Source organism: Lepidochelys kempii, chromosome 2 (assembly GCF_965140285.1).
Source record: "Lepidochelys kempii isolate rLepKem1 chromosome 2, rLepKem1.hap1, whole genome shotgun sequence".
Taxonomy (NCBI): Eukaryota; Metazoa; Chordata; order Testudines; family Cheloniidae; genus Lepidochelys; species Lepidochelys kempii.
In genome coordinates, this window is record NC_136381.1 from 36,090,191 (window position 1) to 36,114,625 (window position 24,435).

Consider the following 24,435-nt stretch of genomic DNA (forward strand, 5'->3'; position numbering starts at 1 on the left):
GATTAATATGGTTTCTTTCTCGTGTTTTTGTCATCAGTGTTCATGTGTTAACATTTATATTGGAACATACTGATCTGGTCAATCCTTCTACTTTCTTACTAATGGATCAGATTGTTGTGGGGTTGTTGCAGACTACAGTACTTTGCTCCACCATACCAAGATTTAGGAACTATCTCAACCTTTTTAGGGCTTTATGCTTGCTAAATTTGTCTGTGACTGCAGAATCTACAGAATCTCCATGAGCAGCCAGGGCTCAGCAATTGCAGGAGCTCCTTCTTGATGTGAAGGGAAACTTCTGGACCAGTTTACAGCCTCAAAGGGCTGTGCAACTTTCAGCTGCAATACCGCATTATACTTATTTTCATTAGATTGTTGTTTATTATTTAATACCTTGATAATGGCTGCACCACACACCAAGCCAATAAAATAAATACAAATGACAATCATGATAAATAGCAGTACTACTAATAATATTACTTTTGTATTGTATCATTGACCACAAAAGATTCCAAACCTCTTTACTAACATATACAGGTAAGGGATACACATAAAAGATACATGTTTGTATGTATACTATATACTCACAAAATACATGCAAAAAGCTAAAAAGCTACATAAATGATGTGATAAGGTTGCACACTGCACGTATATCTTATATTATGTTATCTATTTTAATATAAAATATTTTCAGCTACACATTTAAGAAGGGATATGGAAATAAAAATAATAAAAATGTTTAATGTAGCTCAGTTGTAATTTTAATTGGAACCTTAGGCTAAAAATTTCAAATGGAGATGCCTAAATAAGCACCTAAATCCATATTTAGACATCTAAATAAGTGATCTGATTTTCAGATGTTCTGAGCACCCCCAGGTACTATTAACACTATTAACACTTGCAAAGCCACTCTGAAAATAAGGCCACTAATTTAGATGCCAAAAGAAGCTTCCCACTGAACAAATCCTGTGTGTGTATAACACCCAACCGCTTGGAAAAAATACTATTCACTTTCAAGGGCCCTTGTTCATTCTTACTTGGGGTTTGGAGCGTAAGACTTATCAGTTCTGCTCCCCCTCATGAATCAGAGAGGCGTATAAGTATTATGTGTAGGATTGTCTCGTATGAGAGGTCCTAAACCAAGGGGGAGGTCTAAGGAACATGCCTCCATTACCTGATCCAGGCTATCTTGTGGACAGCATCCTAGTGCCAGGTCTGGGAGCAACTGAAACCTGAACACTGAGAAATAGCAAGTGAGTCAGGAAATTCTGAAAGCTGAAGGAGAAACTGCAAGCTCAGCAGCTTATATTGAAGCCACCCCTGGTACACTGTCTGAGAAGAAAAAAACCTAGAAGGAAACAGTCTGGAGGTGAGCCAGAAAAGCACCATCTGCTTCAGATATGCAAGCAGATGGTGCAGTTCTTTAAGGACTTCCTGGATACAAATGGCAATTTGAAACAAAGATAATACCGCACTATAAAGGACTCTTACATTAAGCAGACGATCCAGAGCCTGAAGATAGATCTTAAAATGGGAGAGGACTAGGAAGACTCAAGAGGGTATTCAGTGAGTTTGAGAATTAACTTGTCAATACCCAAATCTGGTTGCTCACAGTCAGTTTCAAGAAACTGAGTAGTCTCTTGCCCTAGCTGTTCATTAGAGGGAGGCAAATAATGGATTTCTCAGTTCACTGGCAGTTTCAAAAAACTTGAAAACAAACATTCATTTTGGGTCAAACCAAAATGACATTTTTTTTAAATGTTATCAGCAAATCAAAAATTTGAAGAAAAAAAAAGTCAAGTCAAAACTAATTGACATGTTTCAACATTACTGACATGAAAACTTTTGAGTTAAAACATTTTGACTTTCAAGCATTTTGATGAAAGCAAATAAAAGATTCACATAACATCTGGAGCAGGAGGAGGTGATGGCTCCGCCGCTACTGCCCCCTTCTACAGACTTTAGCTCAGTCATTCATAGTGGCAGTTCATAGTCATTCATGATAACAATAAACATAAGAACGGCCATACTGGGTCAGACCAAAGATCCATCTAGCCCAGTATCCTCTGACAGCGGCCAATGCCAGGTGCCCCAGAGGAAATGAACAGAACACGTAATTATCAAATGATCCATTCCCTGTCGCTCATTCCCAGCTTCTGGCAAACAGAGGCTAGGGACACCATCCCTGCCCATCCTGGCCAATAGCCATTAATGGACCTACCCTCTATGAATTTATCTAGTTCTTTTTTGAATTCTGTTATAGTCTTGGCCTTCACAACATCCTCTGGCAAAGAGTTCCACAGGTTGTCTGTGCGTTGTGTGAAGAAATACTTCCTTTTGTTTTTTTTAAACCTGCTGCCTATTAATTTCATTTCGTGACCCCTAGTTCTTGTGTTATGAGAAGGAGTAAATAACACTTCCTTATCTACTTTATCCACATCAGTCATGATTTTATAGATCTAAATCATATGCCCCCTCAGTTGTCTCTTTTCCAAGGTGAAAAGTCCCAGTTTTATTAATCTCTCCTCCTACGGAAGCTGTTCCTGTCTCCTAATCATTTTTGTTGCCCTTCTCAGAACCTTTTTCTGGAGGAATGCAGTGTAGTTGTAGCCACTTCAGTCCCAGGACTGAACCTATTGGACTTGGAAAAGGTTCAGTCCTGGGACCACATCTGCATGCAGTATTCAAGATGTGTGCATACCATGGATATATATAGGGGCAATATGATATTTTCTGTCTTATTATTTATTCCTTTCTTAATGATTGCTAACATTCTGTTCGCTTTTTTGACTGCCGCTGCACATTGAGGGGATGTTTTCAGAGAACTATCAATAATGACTCCAAGATCTCTTTCTTGTGTGTGGTAACAGATAATTTAGACCCCATCATTTTATATGTACAGTTGGGATTCTGTTTTCCAATGTGCATTTTCCAATGTGCATGAATGATCATTGGGCCAGGGAAAGAGAGGAAGAATGACTCTATAGACTGTTAGTTAGGCGCTCATCTAGGATGAGTGAGATCCAGATAAGCAGTTCTTTATTCTTCTGGGACAACACTGTCCCAAATTCTACTGGAAATGTATCATCTTGAACACAGTATTAGCTGCTGAAAATCTGAGTTGTTCAAGCCAGGACAATCACACACAAGTTGTTCTCCTAGGCTTGAAAGTCACTTCACAGTCCACAATCTACTTCTCTTTATTAGATTTTGCTTCCAGAACAGGTCTCTTAGGGAAATTGCAAAAGTGGAAAATGCGGGCTAAATTATCTAATTCAATTTAAAAATCCCTGGAAATCTTTGACCTTCATCATCATCATCCTTTGGTCTGTTGTTCAATGGATGGGTTAAGATTTTACATTTGTGGTTTAACTTTCCCATTATGTATCCCAAGTACTTTACCTCCTGGTGAACTCAAGCATACACATTAGGGTTTACTGTCAGATTTCTGGCACAATCTGTAGTAAAACCACTAGTTAACTTGGTTAATTCTTGTTGATGATCAGCAGTTCCATTTCTGGTTCCTTTTGGCCTTTCACCACCTACAAGTAGGCGTGGGATAAATATCTTCAAATGCAGCTCTTGCATTCTCCCCTTTCCATCTCTCAGAAAGTTCACATGCCATATTTGTTGCCTCTTAAATCTGTTCAGCATAAACCTTTAATAGATGATGGTGCTCACCTTCTTCTGGACTTTACAAAGCTTGCCACTTTGCTAGCAGTTCACTCTATGATCTTCTGCTCTGCTTTAAAGTCCCTCTTCTGGCTATGATTTTCTGGATGGAATGGATTTCTTCCAGATGTTTCTGGGCAAGTTCCCTTATCAGAGTCACACAAGTTGAGCATCTTCAGGACATATGAGGCCACACTCCCCAGAGGCTTGTTTTTGACCAGTGGTTTCCATGATTACATCTCTTGGCCCTTTCACCTGTCACAAAATGTGAAAAACCTTTCAAGGCCTGTCAGTGAAGCAAAAGGAAGGCAGGAAAATCATCTTTCCTTGTCACATCAACACTTTCCTTTAAAGAAAAGCACACTTCCCTTGAGGCCCGGTAAAACTTCCAACAAACCAGTTGGTTGAGACAGCAGGGTGAGGTTTTAATCACCTTAATCCTCAATTCTTTATATAAAAGTTTAATCATGCTTTTCATAAAATGTGTACCTGGACTTGTCAGCAACTCCAATGGCATTCCTTCCTAAGAGAACAGCTGGACCAACACAGACACCATCTGGTAACCTTTTTACTCCCCTAAGCAAAAATGTTGTTGTGAAATGTGTGGAATAATTGCTCAAGAACAAGATATAAATTCATGTTTACATGACTGTACCCCAAGGGTCCTCAAATGGCCACACCACAGATATTCTAACAAGCAGGGCTTCCAAAATGAGTAGGATTACAAATCTTTTTTTCCTGAGTGCTTGTTTTTATTAACACTCAGGACAAACCTTGAAAAAGTCCTGCACAAAATAGTATGTACCAGGTCAAGATTGCTCTTTGGCTACAGGTTTTCTGATGACTCATATGTCTAAGGAAGAGGATGAAATCAGCAGGAGGAAATCTGCTAATTTGGGACCCCTCAATGAGTAAAATGTAGTTTCCTAAAATAAATGTTGCTCCCTTCAGGTAGATTTCCTTAGCACCATTGCACCATTTACTTTGAGAACTTGGGAGGAAAGTGTCTACAGGGACAGATCTTCTGACTGGAGTCTCTCTTATCTAGGGATTGGAAAAAATATGTCACTCTCTCTATACCTTGAACTCCACCTCTGGAGGAGAGAGAAACTAGAGAGAAATAGATTGTTTACCCTTAGGCTGGTGAAAGCCACCTAGCACTTTCTAAATATTCTAATTTGATTGTTTTACTCACTCTCAAGCTGAAACTGTAGTCATTTTTTAAATTAACCTAAACAAGCAGCACATGTTGTAACTAACCAACTGGAGGAATGCAATATCTTTTATTGGACCAAATTCTGGGAAAGAAGAAGAGCTCTGTGTGCCTCAAAAGCTTTCTCTCTCACGAACAGAAGTAGGTCCAATAAAAGACTTTACTTCACCCACCTTGTCTCTCAGCTAGAGGAATGAGTATTACTTACAGCCTCTCCTCCAGATTACACAAACCAGCATGACAATACAGACCAAAAATATGTAACATTTTAGGACAAGAAATGAAGACTACCCAAACAGTTGAAATTACAGGAGAAATTTAGGCTATTTCAGAAAATAGTTTACCCACATTAGAATTTGACTAGATATCGGGGTTGATGCCTTTACACCTGTGAAAATGTTTTGAGATCTTTCATGACTAAAAGGGGAGAGAATCTTGTTTTACATCTCATTTAAAATATAGCATCGCCCTTAGCACAACATTACATAACACCATTCTAGGGTATTGGTTTAGTACTGACAAAGAAAGAAGAATGTCACCAACAACACTTCCTATACATTTACCAGCTTTTTACCATTCTTGAAAAACTTTGATTCTGCAGATTTTTAAGTAATCAATTAAAGTTGTCACTTCTGAGTTTTAGGTAACTGTAAATCAAGAAAATGTGGGAGTTTTCTGTTTGTTTTTGGAAAATCTGTTCAGAGTAAAAATATGTAGAAATTAAGCATTAATAAGAGGGTTCTATTGTGGGAATCTAAAAACTGATAGATTTGGTCTTTCAATAATAAATGTGATTTACCATTCCAAACAAACAAACAAACAAACAAACAAAAAACGATTTCAGGATGACAAACCAAACTCCTAATTCTGAAAAATGTAACTGGTCTAAAATACTGAACACAAAGAACATGAATATAATTTGTTTTCAATATTTGACAGAGTTTTAAGTAGAAAAATACAATTTTAATTTTTTGCTTATGAGTGAATCTGTGTTGAACTACAGAACAAAGGTAATGTAGGTATGACTATTTGATCGATTATTTTTCCTAACATGGCTTACATGGGGACAAGTTCTTTCAAAATCATTTGTTTTCAATTTATGTTGCACAAAGGTTTTAGATGAAAAATCATGTATTCTCCAAGATAAGGGGAAAAAAAGTTTTAATTTTAATATTGAGTATTACTTATAATCTATATTGATTGATTATTACTTATCAGGAAATATTGACTCCAAAGTAAATTTCACTTTACACACTTGGAATTCTACTAATAGAATTAAGTTTGTTTCAATAATCTAACCATTTCAAAATCTAATTTATAAAAAGATTTATATCTCATGAATAGTAATTAATGGTGATGCTGTAACAGCTCCCTACATCTGTATATATGCTTGAGGATGAGAAGAAGATATCTCTTGGGAATTTTTTGTGTGTGATAATTATTACCTCCGTCTACAACTGGGACTTAGACTTTCAGCATGACTTGTGAGGTATTCTTATTCTTCTTATTCTCCTCATTGGGCCAAGTCTGCTCCCACCAAAGTCAATGGAAAAACTATGTTTCACTTCAATAGGAGTAGGTTTGTGCTCTTTCTGATGTACTATTATCTAACAATAAATTAATACATTTTTTTAAAAAGTGAAACTTTCTTTCACACTGGCAGATAGTGCAAGCAGGCAAGAAGTGCTGTATTTCACATCTCATGTTTTAATGGGGTGTTCTCAATACAAGTGCTGTTAGGGGGAGAAAGGTTTTTTTGAAGGAAAGAGCTATGTGGAACAGGGCTCCTAAGGTCTGATCCCGCTTCCATTGACTTCAGTAATGCAGGATCTGGATCCAATGGAACAAAGGCAATATATGACTATTTTCATTATTGATTAGCTCTGTTACATGTTCAAGTTAATTCTACACGTGCCTTGGTTTCAATACATATGCTAAAAGTCAGTATAATAGTCACTAGGATTAACTGCAATATATATAGTTTGGAATATCCTATATATAGGGATATTCCAACATGTGAGATAAAATGTGGAGGGCTTTGGAAAATCTGATGCAATTCTACAGCTTAAATTATTGTATAACAGATGGCAAAGATTTGTAGAAAACTATAAAATCTGTTCTCTGGAAAGAACCTAGAAATGGCCAGACTTCCACTGATTTAAATGGAAGCACAGAAAATCAACTTCATTGTATTTTATGTTATTTTTACCTTAAATGAGGACTGTTTTTTTATAAAATTAATCAATTACATATGTTCCACTCTTATAGTCAAGCTGTCTTTTGTGAACCAGCATGCTGGGGGCCCAGTTCTGCCCTTTCTTAAATCAGGAGTAACTCCACTGAAGTCAGTGTAGTTACACAGCAGTAAAACTGATATATAGAAGAAGAAAAAGCCCATGGTATTACATGTTGTTAATGTAACTGTGTGCATAATTCTATACACACGTATAAGTAAAATATGCCTCACAATAGTTTTTTGGCATAACATATCTAAACTTGGGGCTAAAATCTCAGCTGCACCTAAGAGCTGCTCTAACTTACCCCAGGTTGGCCCCAGCTCACTAGTGGCTATTATGCCAGTAAGCACTGCAGAGTACTGTGCACTCTGGCTCTGACATCCCAGGGCAAGGGGAAGGGAGTAAGAAGCTGGCACAGAACCAGCTACACAGGCTTTGCACCAGCTGAGGATTCCCCTCACATCCTCTGCTACTTAATTTGGGCAACTGTAGGGTCCTTTTTGAATCACCTGGCATGGGCCAAATATCCTGGTCCTTCACTTTTCAATCCCACACACTTTGGCATATTCCATGTAATCACTGTACAATGACTTCACACACTACATTTTATACTTTTGCTGACGTGAATTAATGCTTAATTTGACATTTTCAAATGGAAAAAAAGTACTGGATTCAGGCAAATATGTTTCTGACTTATCTAATAGTTTGGGAAAACACTCAACCATTGCTTTGCCATTGCTGACCTTCATCAGATGTCCATAATCTGTTCTGGCTGTCACAGAAACTAATTAGTACTAAAAGTCTCTGGACTGGATACACAACATTCATGTTCCCTTTCTTGACATGTTCACCCCTCTATCAATTAAATTAACTCATTAAACTGTTAATTTACTAACTGATTATGAGTGTTTCACTTCAGCACTCAGATATTTATCTAAATTATACCCAGCTAATTCTAGTCCTGGCTTTTCCCAGATTTTATTAATACATATAGGGCACCATTTTATTAAAAACAGGGAACATAACTATGGTTTTTGTGTGCCTTAGACAAGTGAAACAAGTTATTTTAACAGCGCTGTTTTATGTAATGATAACAAATTATTTGTATATAGCACTTGATATCGCCAAGAATTTTACAGATTAAACTAACATAAACTATATAGAGAGATCATTTACTTCACCATGAAAATATAGCCATGTCTGATCTAAAATACACTAATAGTAAATCAGTTCATAACAACAGAATAGCTTTGGACACAAAATGAAGGTATTATATTTAATGAAAATTGTGAGAAGAAATCGAGTAGGCAGAGTATGATTGCCCTTGTTGGAATTTGGCTAGGACAATAGCATTAACACCCTTATCTTTTTTGATCATTAGTAGGGCTGACTGAAATTTTAAACTAAAACTGTTTTTCAATGGGAAATTAGGTTTTCACTAAATGGCATTTTCCATAGAAAACAGGTGCATAATATTTAACAGTATCCTCACTAAACCTTTAATACAGGAAACACAAATTAGAAAATTAAAAACAAAATAAAAAAGAGTGGACACAAAATAAATAAACAGAACAATACCAGAGTTTGAACTTCAGCAGTGAAGAAAAAACTACAGCTAAGAAGATTAGTGCCACAGATGCAACATAAATGCTTATCTCATAATTTGGATTTCAATAATCCCAGAAGAAAAACTAAAGCTATTGAGAGAAAAATAAACAATTATATTAGATTGCATTTTTATCCAAACACATTTGATTAATATCGTAAAAACTGATAATGGTCTTGGATATAATACATCAATGGAAGGAGAGAAATTTCCCAAACCATCTTCATCATCATCATCTTGCCCTTGAAACTCAAATCTAGAATTCTGAAAAATGCTTCGCCTCAGGTGAATCTTGAAAACTACATGTTTGGGTCCTTCCACATTAAACAAGATTTAGCAGAAAACAGATCTGCAATATCAGCACCCTGGTCCACAAACTTTACTGTTTATAATAAGTACTCTTGACTGGAAGTTTGCATGTCATAAGCAACATCAGAAAAGGGATGAATCCATTTCTAGACATATAATTTTTTGCTCTATTGATGTTATCACATGCCATTTGTCATCAACCAATTAAAAGTCCTAATATATATCAAGAATCAAAACAATTGTGTTGAGTACCTTTAGTGCTCACAGACTTGATGGGGGACATAGGAATTGCCACACTGGATCAGAGCCATGGTGCATCTAGTCCAGTACCATGCCTGACAGTGGGACCAGATACTTCACAGGAAGTTCCAAGAAACCTTGTAATGGACAGTTACCAAATAGCCTACTCATGGGGAAAGTTCCTTCCTAATCCTAATAAGTGGTTGGCTTATGTTCTGAAGCATAAGGGTTTATTATATCCCTTCTAAACATACTTCATACAATGTAACTGTGGATGTTCTCATTCATCTAAATGTCTAATCTTATTATGAATCCTACTAGCAATGTAGCTTTCCTGTAGCTATGAGTTCCACAGGGTAATTATGTGTTGTGTTATCAGTGTCAATTTTTCCCCCTCTCAATTATTCTTTAATGAACCACTGCATGGCTCCATTTGAATTATTTAGCCCTTTCGAGCTCAGTCCATATACTTAGAAGTTTACTCCTTAAGTCTGGAATTTTAAAAGGCGTCTAAGGACTTACATGTTTACATGGTGCCTTAGTCTGCACCAGCATCCCAAGCATTATCTGGCCCATGTGGATCCTGCTGCAGTATATTAAAAGTTCCCTTGTGTGTGTTTGAAATCGGAATACATTAATAGGCACAAGGGAACTTTTAGTGCATGCCAGCAGGGTCCACAAGAGCAAGTTAGTGTGCAACATGCTGGTGCAGACTAAATATTTAAACCTCACTGGTGTGGTCTAGCACACTGTGTAGACAAGCCCCTAAGGGTGATACATTTCCAAATTCCATTGAATTCATTGGAATTTGGTGCCTAACTCCCTTAGGTGCCCTTGAAAATCCCAGCCTAAAGTTCCTGACAGCCTGGAGGATTGAGCCCACCCATCTGCAGAAGGTGCTACCAGTCTCTGGAACACAGGCCACAAATCACCAACTTCTGGTATGGTATGTGGTGATGGGAGCAAGAGTCTTAAACTACTCCTTTGATTGAGTGTTCTTTCTCCCCTCCAGCTCTGAGGACTTAAAGGCAAAGAATGTTTTCAATACTCTAAAAGTAGTTTCTGTGGTTCTTATGGCTGCCATTTGCAAGATATGCAAAATACTGAACAACAAAGAGAGGTGACAAACTCTTCTCTGGTACAGCATTTAATCAAATGTTTTAATAGATTATAATGGTATAAATCAGAAGGGCAGCAAAGACAAAAGAATCACTGAAGCAAATATCTCAAGCAGTGCACAAAAAATAGATAAGAACGACATTTCCAGAGAGTGGGATGAAAGAACAAATTGTGGCCAGATTGGCAGCTAAAGAGAACCAGTAATGTGTGTGTATGTGTGTGTGACACACACTCACTAACTCTGTTCCTCATTGAATGTTCACTCAAAGGGAAGTGTCATACTGAAACCCAGGTATTCCAAGGAAGTATTTTGTCCACAATTTAATTTGGTTTGACCCAGTTACCTTATAAATTCTAATTGGATCACAAAGTAAATATGGCCTTAGCTTTTTTACTACCTTTCTCCCAAATCAAATACAGCGCATTCCTGGTTATACATGTATTTTGCACTCTATATTTAGCAATTATGAGACTTGGATTGTTTTTACAGATTAAACGGAATTACAGAGTCATACAAAATTCAATATATAGAGGGTTTTTGTTAAAATATATACATCAGTAATATCATCAATCTAATAAAAGATTGTTCTCTATACTAAGAATTTGAGTTCCATGAACATGAAGAATTTTTCCTCCTTTCTTTCTTCCTATTTTGAATCCAGCCTCTTCTTTCTCAATAATAACAAAGGATTAAACTTCTCTTTTGTTATAGAATGCCTCAATGGCCCTATCTTGACCTTTCCCTCTTCTCCATTTACCTTCTCTTCTATTGGTTCAAAACACTATAGTCCTCTTTCTAGGTAACAAGTCCTTGTGATAGAGTATACTGGACCTAGGAATACTCTAAGTGAAAATACCATAAACCACATAAGCATTGTAGAGATCTGTAGAGCACTGTATAGCCACTGGCTGTTATCTTGGAAGATAACTGTTGGAACACTTGTGTGGAACTGTGGTGCTGTTCCACAATACCAAAGTTCTTACTGAGCCACTCAGATCCCAAACCACCACCCACCACCTGGGTGCAGATCCATCAGACTGGCACTGGGAGTAGAAGGTGGTAGTCAGTGGGGAGACATTCATTTGATGGAGAGATACTGGGACTGCTAAGACTATAGTTAAGCTCCATGCCATTAAACCCCATCAAATACTCCCAGCATGTGAAATCCAGGTTAAAGTTGCTAGTGTAAAGGTGTTTGCTCTACCTACAGCACAGATTCCATTAGATCCAAGAACAGTCAGGGCTGCTGGTTGTAGGTGTATTGTCAATATTCCATAGTATTTGCTTTTGTGGAATGATTTTATGGCTTTAAAAGCAGAAGGGGTGAATCAGACCTTCTCAGTTAGCTCCAGATCTACAAGAGACTGTGTTAGCCAAAATGCAAAGTAGCAGAGTAGCTCACAGGAAGGAGTGGGAGGTGTATCCCCTCTGACAGTATCCAAGATAAATCAAGTTACCTCCCCAGTGTATGCAAACCAGTATCTGAGGAGGGTGTGTATGTGGTGTGTGTGTGACAGACAGCATCCTACTCCAGGGGAGTAAGGAGACCTAATGACTTGAAGGGAAATTCTCTGAGTCTTGTAGCACAGGCCAGGGAAATAATCTCTCTGACTACCCTGACCAGGGGACCAGAGGCAGTACAGAGCATGGTTACTCATACGTCTAAACCTTTTTTGAATTCTACTAAGCATTTTACTTCAATACTGTCCTGTGGTAGTAAGTGTCACAGTTTCAGGGTAACTACACTTATATTTCCTCCTCCATGGTCCCTCCAGTGCAACCACTTAAAGGTTTCCAGCTCCCAGCCATCACTTCTCCTGGGCAGAGCCCCACGTCTCACTCCTTTCTTCCTTGGGGATTTGAAGTCTGCACAGCTCCCTATCTTAATGTGACATCCCCAGCCAGCTGGTCTGCCTAAAAAGCCAGCTCCTGCGGTTTGATTTCTTTCTCAGGGCTATGACCAATGTATTGCCAGCAGTTACAAGTTACCACACAGCTCCTTCTGAGCAAGCACATTTATTCTTACGGAAAAAGTGTTAAAGAGAAAGCATATAAAATAATAAAAGATCCTACATGCCTGCTGAAAAGCATACCAGAGGTCACCCTTGACTTTAAGGCTGCAACAACACTGGAAAAAAAGATAGATAGGTAGATAGATAGATAGATAGATAGATAGATAGATAGATAGATAGATAGATAGATAGATAGATCATCTGCACTCACACCAGCTAAAAGAAAATTTTATAAAGAAAAGTCAACTTCATACTTCAGCCAACAGCTAAAAGCCCTGGGGTTAGGAAAAATCTTCTTCCACAGACTTATTATTGCATAATTATCTATTTGGGGCGGAGGGGTTGTAGCTTCCTCTGAAGCATCTGTTACTGGCAGCTGGCAGCGATGGAATAATACTAGATAGACCATTCGTCTAATCCAATATGGCTAGTCCTGTTGTTGTTGGTACACCTTTCCACTTCCTTAGCAATCATAATAGGAGGGTTATTTCCCCTCAGCAAATAGTAATTATGTTTATTTCCACCAAAAGAAAAAATAGAATGGAGATACAACAGAAAATTCCACCTGCTAAACTCCACTTGCATGCCATCTACAGCTTAGTTAAAGAAACTTGTTCTCAGGTGAGGGGCTGCAGTAAACAAATTGTCTTCCCAGAAAACAGCACACTTGACCTTATGCTAGTTGAGAAATTTAGAAAATCAAAGCCACTTGCAATAGATATAGACTAGGAGTTTTCAGTTAGTATCTGACATACCCAGATCAGTTCATCAATATAAAAGATACTTGGTAAAAACCAGGTATATCATATGTATTTATTTATTTTCCTAACTCTATGTAATATTAATATTTAATTAAGAAAAATGGAACCAACAGGGAAATGGTGAGAAAGTGAAGACTGAATTCTCTGGGTATGACTTTATAAGATCTTAGGGATTCTATGAGATTCTATTGATGCACACTCAGTGATGCTTGTGAATGTGCCATTGTCTGTCTTCCTGGGCTAACTGGTAAGGCAAATCATTTCCTTTGCAATGGTAAAGTGGATCCTGGCAGGGAAATAAATCTGAAAGTATACTTCTAGAGATAGTTTGCATAATTAAGAAGTGATTATTTTCAAAAATCAATCCGATATCAGACTTCCCATCCTCAACGCAGGAGGAAAATGATGAAGATAAACTCATATACAGGGGGAGACAGCAGAAATGATGAGATAGTGGGGTCAAGGGGAAGAAGTGTTTCTTTGGAGCTACTGTGTTCTATGTGGTTTCCTTTGAAAAACACTTTTGAGGGCCTAAAGATGCACCTTTCTGCGTGTGTAGTCCCAATGCTTTCTTACGGAGTCAGGAATTACACAGAATCAAGGGGACAGAATCAAACAGTGAGGGAGCAACTGAATTGGCTGAATAACTGCAGATCTATTTATATATTCACCATCTAATTTATTTAGATTTTAGTAAGGCGTTTGATACTGTGCCACATGGGGAATTATTAGTTAAATTGGATAAGATGGGCATCAATAGGAAAATTGAAAGGTGGATAGGGAATTGGTTAAAGGGGAGACTACAACGGGTCCTACTGAAAGGTGAACTGTCAAGTTGGAGGGAGGTTACCAGTGGAGTTCCTCAAGGATCAGTTTTGGGACCAATCTTATTTAATCTTTTTATTACTGACCTGGGCACAAAAAGTGGGAGTGTGCTAATAAAGTTTGCAGATGATACAAAGCTGGGAGGTATTGCTAATTTAGAGAAGGACAGGGATACCCTACAGGAGGATCTGGATGACCTTGTAAACTGGAGTAATAGGAATAGGATGAAATTTAATAGTGAGAAGTGTAAGGTCATGCATTTAGGGATTAATAACAAGAATTTTAGTTATAAGCTAGGGACGCATCAACTAGAAGTAACGGAGGAGGAAAAGGACCTTGGAGTATTGGTTGATCATAGGTTGACTATGAGCTGCCAATGTGATATGGCTGTGAAAAAAGCTAATGTCGTCTTGGGATGCATCAGGAGAGGTATTTCCAGTAGGGATAAGGAGGTTTTAGTACCGTTATATAAGGCACTGGTGAGACCTCACCTGGAATACTGTGTGCAGTTCTGGTCTCCCATATTTAAGAAGGATGAATTCAAACTGGAACAGGTACAGAGAAGGGCTACTAGGATGATCCGAGGAATGGAAAACTTGTCTTATGAAAGGAGACTCAGGGAGCTTGGCTTGTTTAGCCTAACTAAAAGAAGGTTGAGGGGAGATATGATTGCTCTCTATAAATATATCAGAGGGATAAATACCAGAGAGGGAGAGGAATTATTTAAACTCAATACCAATGTGGACACAAGAACAAATGGATATAAACTGGCCACTAGGAAATTTAGATTAGAAATTAGACGAAGGTTTCTAACCATCAGAGGAGTGAAGTTTTGGAATAGCCTTCCGAGGGAAGTAGTGGGGGCAAAAGATCTATCTTGCTTTAAGATTAAACTCGATAAGTTTATGGAGGAGATGGTATGATGGGATAACATGGTTTTGGTAATTAAATATTCATGGTAAATAGGCCCAATGGCCTGTGATGGGTTTTTAGATGGGGTAAGATCCAAGTTACCCGGGAAAGAATTTTCTGTAGTATCTGGCTGATGAATCTTGCCCATATGCTCAGGGTTTAGCTGATTGCCATATTTGGGGTCGGGAAGGAATTTTCCTCCAGGGCAGATTGGAAGGCCCTGGAGGTTTTTCGCCTTCCTCTGTAGCATGGGGCACGGGTCACTTGCTGGAGGATTCTCTGCTCCTTGAGGTCTTCAAACTACAATTTGAGGACTTCAATAGCACAGATATAGGTGTGAGGTCTTTTTTAGGAGTGGTGGGTGAAATTCTGTGGCCTGCATTGTGCAGGAGGTCAGACTAGATGATCATAATGGTCCCTTCTGACCTAAATATCTATGAATCTATGAATCCTTACATGGTACATAGAATCATAGCAGTTATTTATGGGGAAGTCTGGTCACAGCACCAAGTCCATTCCTGTACAAGAAAAGATAATGCCCTTCAAGAAAGGATATAACTGATAAACGTAAGAGTGATGTTTCCATATAAAATAAACATGAAAACATTTCCTGACCCAAACCCCCTTATACATGTTATTACATTACATTAAGTACTATGAGTGAACACATCCTTAAGTCATACAATACATCTACTGGTCTAAATGTTCAGAGCATAACTATATAGTTTGCCCATTTGTTCCAATGAATTCTAAATCTTTTCAATAATAGACTCTTCCATTTTGTCTAGGACTTCTCATGAGGCTTTCATGTAATACTCCCACAATATCATGTACATTTTTTACTATGAGGAATTATGTTATTAGAAAGCAATTCACTAAATTAACCAGAATTCTCTACAAAACTAATAGCACTTAATACAATTAATGGCTTCTTTATTTTCATATATTAGATAACCTAGTTTTACCTTATCTTCCTCATTACTTTGAGTAATGAACTGCACAATTAACATACAATGTCTGCAACAGAGTTTTTCTCCTCAGCAAGATTTTATAGCTAAGAAGTCTTATGTTTACCATTTACAGTCTCAAATTGATTTATCAGGTCTCAGAGAGGTCACTTAATTATTTTGTATAATGGAATTTTAAAATAATCAAGATATTTTCAATTCAATTAACATATAATAGATGACATGACCCAGTTCCAGATAACAGGAAATTTGGATCATAAATTTAGAACTGCATTGCTACATGGCCAACCTGATTACTTGCAAATTGCCACAATTACATTGGAATCTTGTGTACTGATTTGACTGGTAAGGTTATCTATCCAAAGGCTAAACTTTCACTACCAGAATAAATAAAAACGATTATGTCTGTGCTGCAGAAGTCTTTAGAAGGCCAAGAAAACAATAACAAAAAAAGTTTGGAGGTCTATATGACTATTTGCTCCATAGCATGGAATTCAGGCACAGGTTTTAGCAGATCTCACTCTGAATTAGGACTCTAGGTACTTCCTGAGGCCTTATCTACACCTCAGGAGAAATTCAATCTATGCTACGCAATTTGAGTTACATGAATAGCATGGATCTACTTACCCTGGGGTCCACACTACGCGATGCTCTCCGGTCGACTCCCCTACTCTTCCTGATCCGGTGGAGCACAGGAGTCGACGGGAGAGTGATCTGTGGCCGATTTAGCAGATCTTCACTAGACCTGTTAAATTGACCGTTGAGGCATCAATCTCTGCTCGTTGATCCCCTGGTAAGTGTAGACAAGCCCTGAGTCTATTGCTCCCTCTTTATCTTTTCTAAACTTGGGTCTTAATTGCTCATTCCACTAGACAACTAAATGGTCATTTCTCACTTTTTGAAGCAGATGAACACTACATTTAATCAATTAACTCCTATATCTTAAACTTTAGTAATCAAGGATGTTCTATATTATAAGGGTTTCTATGGTTGCTGCACTTATTTTAATTACTTTGTAACAGACATGCAAGAACCCCATGCAAGGTCACTTGTCCACATCACCCTAAAAGAATATCAAATGTTTCAGATTAGCATATTTTGCTGTTTTTCAAAACAAAACTCCCTTGCCTTAGAATGATAATCTTGCTCCAGCCTGGAGTCTGATCCTGCTGCCTGTTTGTACTTGCTTATTTTCATTTGACGATTTCTTTCTTCTACATCCATACCACCTGTTAAATAAAATAAATAAATAAATAATCAATTAATTTTGAATCCTGAGTTTAAAGTGGTGCTCATACAACTTCTTACAGAAGGGATATAATCTGACTTTTGCTTAAATTACTGTATCTGTGTTTCCAGGTAAATTAAAAACATGTCAAAATTATCCTTTTGTGGAAAACTTGGGAGAAAAGCCATAATTGCAAGAAATAGTAGTAAAGAATAAAGTATTTTAACTGTACCTTGACAAATATTTTATTCTCCACAGTTAATATGAAGAAAACTTTCAAATGAGGAGAGAATGTAAATGGAATAGAATGTTTCACTGAATAATTTATTGCTGCTATAGACGAAATCAAGACTTTTATTTAAAGAAAATAAAGAGTAATGCAAAGGCAACATGTTTATTTCCAAAGGAGATATTGATCTTGTGATATGTTCTATTATGGTGATTTTAGCTCTTTTATATGAAATGACTGATTTTAGTTTCTATCAGTAAATAAGGATCACTGGAAATAATCTGATTGGTTGGCATAGCTTTGATTTACCATAATTTAATATATTCATAAGAATTTTTTTTTAAAAAAAGGAGTACTTGTAGCACCTTAGAGACTAACCAATTTATTTGAGCATAAGCTTTCGTGAGCTACAGCTTAGCTTATGCTCAAATAAATTGGTTAGTCTCTAAGGTGCCACAAGTACTCCTTTTCTTTTTGCGAATACAGACTAACAGGGCTGTTACTCTGAAACCTGTCAATTTTTTAAAAATAATTTTGGAAAGGAATGCTAACAAGCTGCCCAGTGGTGTTGCTGTATCACTCTACAATGACATTCAGCCTCAAGAGTGATTTCAGGATTCATTCTTCCTGGACCACAGGAGACTAAGCACATAGTTAGCCTCAGTATGGGAAAAGGATGCTTGCTATGTCACTCAGGCAGCAGCCCTTTTCAGCCAACCTGCGGTGTCTGAAAGTACTAAAAGTGCCAAAAGAAAGTACCAAAACAAATGTGTGAGAGAGAACACTGGAGGTGGAAGGTAGCAGCCCCCAAACAAAATGGTAGGCAAATGTCCAAGCAAAAAGGGCATCTCTCCAATCAAGCAAAATATAGATATTTACTGGGTACATAAATGGTCTGATTCTTCTCCCACTTATTCTGATGTAAATCAGGAATAACTCCATTGCAGTCAATTGAGTTATACCATTGTAAACAAAAACAAGGAAGTGAAGAATCAGGCCCAAAGTTTCTAGCTGAAGCAATGTAACTAATAGCATTACTTTTCATACAGTATTGTGGCTAAGTCACATTAATTTTGACTGACATATTTCGCATACTATACATTTTTCTGAGGAAGATGAAGATTTGCAAAGGAAAATTTCATTTCTGAATGGAAGCTGCTGTGTATTCAGCATTGTTGAAAATCTGTCCATTTATTTAGGCACCTAAATATAGGATTAGGGGGGAGCCTAACTTTATTTCCCCGGTACCACTGAAGTCACACACAAACCCTAAACATGGGTCTTAAGGAGAAATCTAAGTGGTAAAACAGGTCTATGTGCAGGCCCTCTGAACTATGCTTTGAATATCCTCTAGCGATAGTTCTACTGATGGCACTAGCTGGTACCCGCAAAACCTGCAACTCTAACAGGAAATTGTGGGTGAGGAAGGGTGTGGAAAAGAAAAAATAAATGTGATGCACTATCAGCAGCATGCCCTTATGGTCTCTGCTTTTCCTTAAAAACCCCTAAAATAACCTAAATGAAAACAGTACATCCCAAATACTAACTGGAATGAAAATCAATGGCGGAAATGAATGAACAAGAAGAAAATGCTGTTACAGGGATAGAGGCAGCTAATAAATAAAGCATACAGTGAAAAACCCTAAAAGAAGATAAATCTAATGTATCCCATGTTTAAATCAGCTACTGTATAAACTTGAACTAATAGTTGGCAAGCATCAAGGGACCACACTGATTCTTTGGTAATTTTCTATTTAATTAAAGTGCTTTTGACAGCAATTAACTTTATTTTTCAATAATTATTTTATTTCCTACTCTGAAAGGGAGATGCAAGTGCTTTGATTAATAGATTGAAAGATAGTTGAATTTCTTGATAGCTTCTAAAAAACACAGCTAAATGAATCCTTACTTGGAATATTTTTCTTCTTTTCAATGACAGAAATAACACAACAGCGTCACTAAAGATGAATGAAAATACTCCAACCCATAGATAAAAATATAGATTTCCATGAAAACAGAATATTTTGAAGATTAATCCATACTTTTGGTGTTTTTAATGAAAAGAGAAAGGGATGAAGGGTAAAATAAGCATTTTGGTTTTGCCCTGGTATGAAATAATCATTTCTGTTAAACTTGGAAAGTTCATATTCTGTCATTTTTGTCATGAAAAGCTGAGGAAATTGTAAGAAATGGAGAAATATTAACTCTTGTATATGGAAAATCTCACAAATAGTTGTGAGAATATCTGTTTTTATACATGTGGCAAAGTGAAAGCTTATACTTTGCATAGCTCCAGTTCTACCCCCTCTACTGTGATACAGGTCTTGCACCTATAGCAAATATCAGCCACATGCAGAGACCCTGCTCAAGGCGCAATACTTCACTAAAGCCCTTTATTACAGTGGCAGAAGAATCTCTTCTGTTGCTGCAGTACATGTCTATACCGCGGTAGTGCAGCTGCAACTCTGTTACTGAAGTATTTCTAGCGTAGACATGTCGATATATAGCACCATCAACTGAATCTCCAGGGTGAATGTCACTCCTAATTTACCTGAATAAGTAAGATTATTAATATAAACATATGTTAAAGGTTTTTGTTTTTTGTTATATTCATATTTAGCCCAATTTATAGACTCACAGTTGATTTAATTATGCTGGGATACTTTCTGTTTATTGCAGAGAGAACTTTGGAGACCTACATTGTTTATAGATCCTCCCTTAAGTTTTAGCATTATTATTGAATTTTTGAATTCCTTCTTCCAAGAAATCTTCAACCTTACTAGTAAATCAATTAAAACTCTACAACTTTACACTGCCCCCTATTTTGAATCACAGCTAGAGGGAAGATGGTGAGAACTGACAGCCATTTTGATACATATCCTGGTTGGGAACAGGAAGGGAATTCAGGATGGCTGAATCGCCCATATGTCAAAAACAAAAAGCCAAAGTTGGCTCACTGTGCTCTCAATAAGAAGAAATATATTTTAAAAAATTCAGACGGGTAACATGGAGAAAAAAATTAACCAAAATTCACAAAAGGTAGGTTCTTCAGGACTGTTAGAAGATTGCATTAATCAAAATCTGACTTCTTATAATATATTTTTATCTCATATTAAAACATCTTCAACAAATAAATTGGATGCACAAAGGGGAAATCCTGGGGGTGGTGGGAAGTTCATGATGCAGCAGATCAGGTGTGATTCCGTTGTGCATAGAACTGACACATATAAAGGCTCTGCAGGGGTCACTGAAAGCTATAGGCTAAGTTCACTAGTGACCCAATGTGTGGGAATACAGTAGAGAAAAGGTGTGGCTAGAGTGTCAAGATCTACAGGTGTAGAAAGTTTTGTGTAGGGAGAGAAGCATCTATCATCTGAGCTGTTACTTCTGAACATAGCCTGCAGTATTGGGCATGAATCAGCTCCATGTAAGCTATTATAGGCTAAGGTCCCAAACAGACGGAGTTGATAGCTCCAACAATTTTCTTATGCTTGGAACCTCGTCTCAGAATTTTATTAATAGATAATATTCTATACGTAACAGATCCAACATGGTTGGTGAAGAGCCCAAATAGCTGGCACTGTGTACCTCCTTCCCAACCCTGGCAGAGAACATGTGTCATGGGGAAGCAGGCATGGCTGTAACGCTGCTAAAATTCAGCATGCCAGGCTGCAGAATGGCTGCTTGGAGGTGCTGGAACATGGCCGCAATTTAGAGCTGGGGGGTGGTGGTTATGTTTTCTACTCCTGATTTTGTATTAATCAGAGGAAATACAACACTGTATACCAGCTGTATAATACATGTTCTGGCTAAATATTGTAGTTGTACATCATCTAAGGATGAGAGATTTTTAATAAGCTGCCCTACCTGCATTCCCATTCTCTGGATCTGCTTTCTTTTCTTCTATAAACAAATGAAAGCAATGTGTAAACCAAAAACAAAAGGAGAGAAAGAATGCAGAAAATAATATTAAAAGTAATAGGAATCATGCATTAAAGGAGTAAAATCCATCAAATTCATTTAAATTCATGACTTTTGTTAACCAACCAAGTAAAGTGTTCTACATACCGAAGGTTATTCACTGCATACTAGCATGTACATTTTTGCACCCTTATTAGAGATTTACTGGAGGGAACCCATGGGATCCCTCACTCTCACAGATCTTGGGAGACAGACCAGTCCTTGCTTACAGACAGCCCCCCAACCTGAAGCAAATACTCTCCAGCAACCACCACACCACACAACAAAAACACTAACCCAGGAACCTATCCTTGCAACAAAGCCCGATGCCAACTCTGTCCACATATTTATTCAAGTGACACCATCATAGGACCTAATCACATTAGCCACACCATCAGGGGCTCGTTCACCTGCACATCTACCAATGGGATATATGCCATCATGTGCCAATAATGCTCCTCTGCCACGTACATTGGCCAAACTGGACAGTCTCTACACAGAAGAATAAATGGACACAAATCTGACATCAGGAATCATAACATTCAAAAACTGGTAGGAGAACACTTCAACCTCTCTGGCCACGCAGTAACAGATTTAAAGGTGGCAATTTTGCAACAGAAAAGCTTCAAAAACAGACTCCAATGAGAAACTGCTGAGCTTAAATTAATATGCAAACTAGACACCATTAACTTGGGTTTGAATAGAGACTGGGAGTGGCTGAGTCATTACACAGATTGAATCTATTTCCCCATGTTAAGTATCCTCACGCCCTCTTGTCAACTGTCTAAATGGGCCATCTTGATTATCACTACAAAAGTTTTTTTCTCCTGCTGATAATAGCTCATCTTAATTAATTAGCCTCTTACTCCACCTTTTCATGTTCTCTGTATGTATATATATATATCTTCTTACTATATGTTCCATTCTATGCATCTGATGAAGTGGGCTGTAGCCCATGAAAGCTTATGCTCAAATAAATTTGTTAGTCTCAAAGGTGCCACAAGTACTCCTGTTCTTTTTGTGGATACAGACTAACATGACTGCTACTCTGAAACCTGTCATGGGTGTTTATGCACTTTCAGTCTCATTAACACAGTCCATACAAAAGACAGCAAGGCAGGTGTCAAACACAGTTAGCCTATGGTTCTCATGAATAGTGCGTCATATAAAGAAAAGTCAAAAACATACTTGTGCTGTATGATTTAAGAAGCAAATACAGGATTCAGTCAAGTGGTTCAAGCAGGAATATTAAATGTCTCAATTTTTTCCCCAGTAACTACTTTAAATCTTTTTTTAGATATCCAATTCTTGTAGCTCCCACAGGTCACCAGATTTAACAACAATGCTACTGTAGTTTTGTCTTCGAGCTGGGGTATGATGAAAAATAAAACAAAAGATAATAAAGGCAATACACAGCCCTGTTTTTGCACATAATTCCTACTGACTGATGTCAACAGACATTCTGAATGCAGATCAAGGGCTGTATATAGACTTAAGTGTTTCTCTGGAAACAGGAAATGAAAATTAACTGAATCCCTTTCCAAAAAGTTTGCCAGCACATACACTATACTTTGAAATCTAAGTTTGGCAATTAATGTATAAGCATTCAATGTCAAAAGGAAATTTACTTTTAATTAGAATTATAAGTATATTTATTCTTCAACTCAGTCTCTCTCTTTCTCATCATAAGTCAAAATAAGATTAATTAAAAACAAAGCAAAAACAAAAATGACTGAACTGTTGATGGAACAAAAAACTCCTGCAAGTCACAAATCCAAAGTATTATTCAAATGATTAAACCTTTTATTTCAGAATTGCCACTTATTAGGGGATCTTTTCCACATTATTATTGTTTATAGTCCACAGACCACCTCTGTCCTAGTGGAATAATACAAAAGATAAATCTTAAATAAATATCACAAATCTGACTTCATCTACAATTTGTAGTTAGCTACCAAAGGAAAGGGCCAAATTGTGCCTAAAGAACAACTCACAGCAGGGTCAGGGTATATGTGCATCATACAAATATAGGCTCTTGGAATGCAGAGAAAGCATGGATAGTGCAAAAAGAAAAGGAGGACTTGTGGCACCTTAGAGACTAACCAATTTATTAGAGCATAAGCTTTCGTGAGCTACAGCTCACTTCCTCAGATGCATATCGTGGAAACTGCAGCAGGCTTTATATATACACAGAGAATATGAAACAATACCTATTCCCACCCCACTGTCCTGCTGGTAATAGCTTATCTAAAGTGATCATCAGGTGGGCCATTTCCAGCACAAATCCAGGTTTTCTCACCCTCCACCCCCCCACACAAATTCACTCTCCTGCTGGTGATAGCCCATGAAAAGTGACAACTCTTTACACAATGTGCATGACAATCAAGCTGGGCTATTTCCTGCACAAATCCAGGTTTTCTCACATCCCCCCCACCCCCATCCACCCAAAGGATGGATAGTGCATCATCCTTTGATGTAGTACAGCTTTCATTCACCTTCCTGTGGGGAACCAGCTCTGCTGGTCAATGTGGAGGGGAACATGGTAAGCCATCATTCTACCCCCCTCTTTGCTCACTTGGGGAAGTCAGTATACTGTAAGGCATATTAATATGCTTGGTTCCTGTGTATATATGCAGGCTTGGTGGGATGTTCTTTACACCTCCTATCCAGCCTTGTTCTCTCATATAAAGAGGTCTTCATATAACCTACAGCATGAATGGTATTAGAGAGGTGGGTGAGGTAATATTTTTTATTGGACCAACTTCTGTTTGTGGGAGAGACAAGCTTTCAAGCTACACAGAGTTCCTTTTAGAAATAGGTCCAATAAAAGATATTACCTCACTCACCTTGTCTCTCTAATATCCTGGGACTGGCACAGCTACAACACTGCATGCAACATCATCTGGTAGTGAGTAATGGTAATTAGATATTTAGAAACAGACTATTTTTGCTCTTGCAAGTACTTTATTATTTGCAGTTAACTTTATTTGTATTCTCTTGCCTTATGTTATGGTATGTTGCCCCGGCAAACTCATTTCATCTTCTTAATTAAACAAATTGCTAAACCTTTTGAGTTTTCTCTATGTTTTCTTTTACACCACTCAGACTCACCAATATGATGGCTAGGAATACAATACTTTATCACA

At 37.6% G+C, this 24,435-nt stretch overlaps 1 protein-coding gene across 49 annotated transcripts in view; it reads right to left on the reverse strand.

Annotated features, from left to right (window-relative positions):
• Positions 1–24,435, reverse strand: part of RIMS2 (regulating synaptic membrane exocytosis 2) — a 748,363-nt gene that overhangs the window by 112,461 nt on the left and 611,467 nt on the right. For 43 of the 49 annotated variants that reach the window (XM_078851433.1, XM_078851460.1, XM_078851434.1 and 40 more), the window contains one exon: positions 17,001–17,101. In XM_078851433.1, the coding sequence (XP_078707559.1) occupies positions 17,001–17,101 (101 nt within the window). Of the gene's footprint in view, positions 1–17,000; positions 17,102–21,196; positions 21,233–24,435 lie in introns of all 49 variants that reach the window. The other 6 variants (XM_078851451.1, XM_078851447.1, XM_078851445.1 and 3 more) reach the window with 1 other exon arrangement.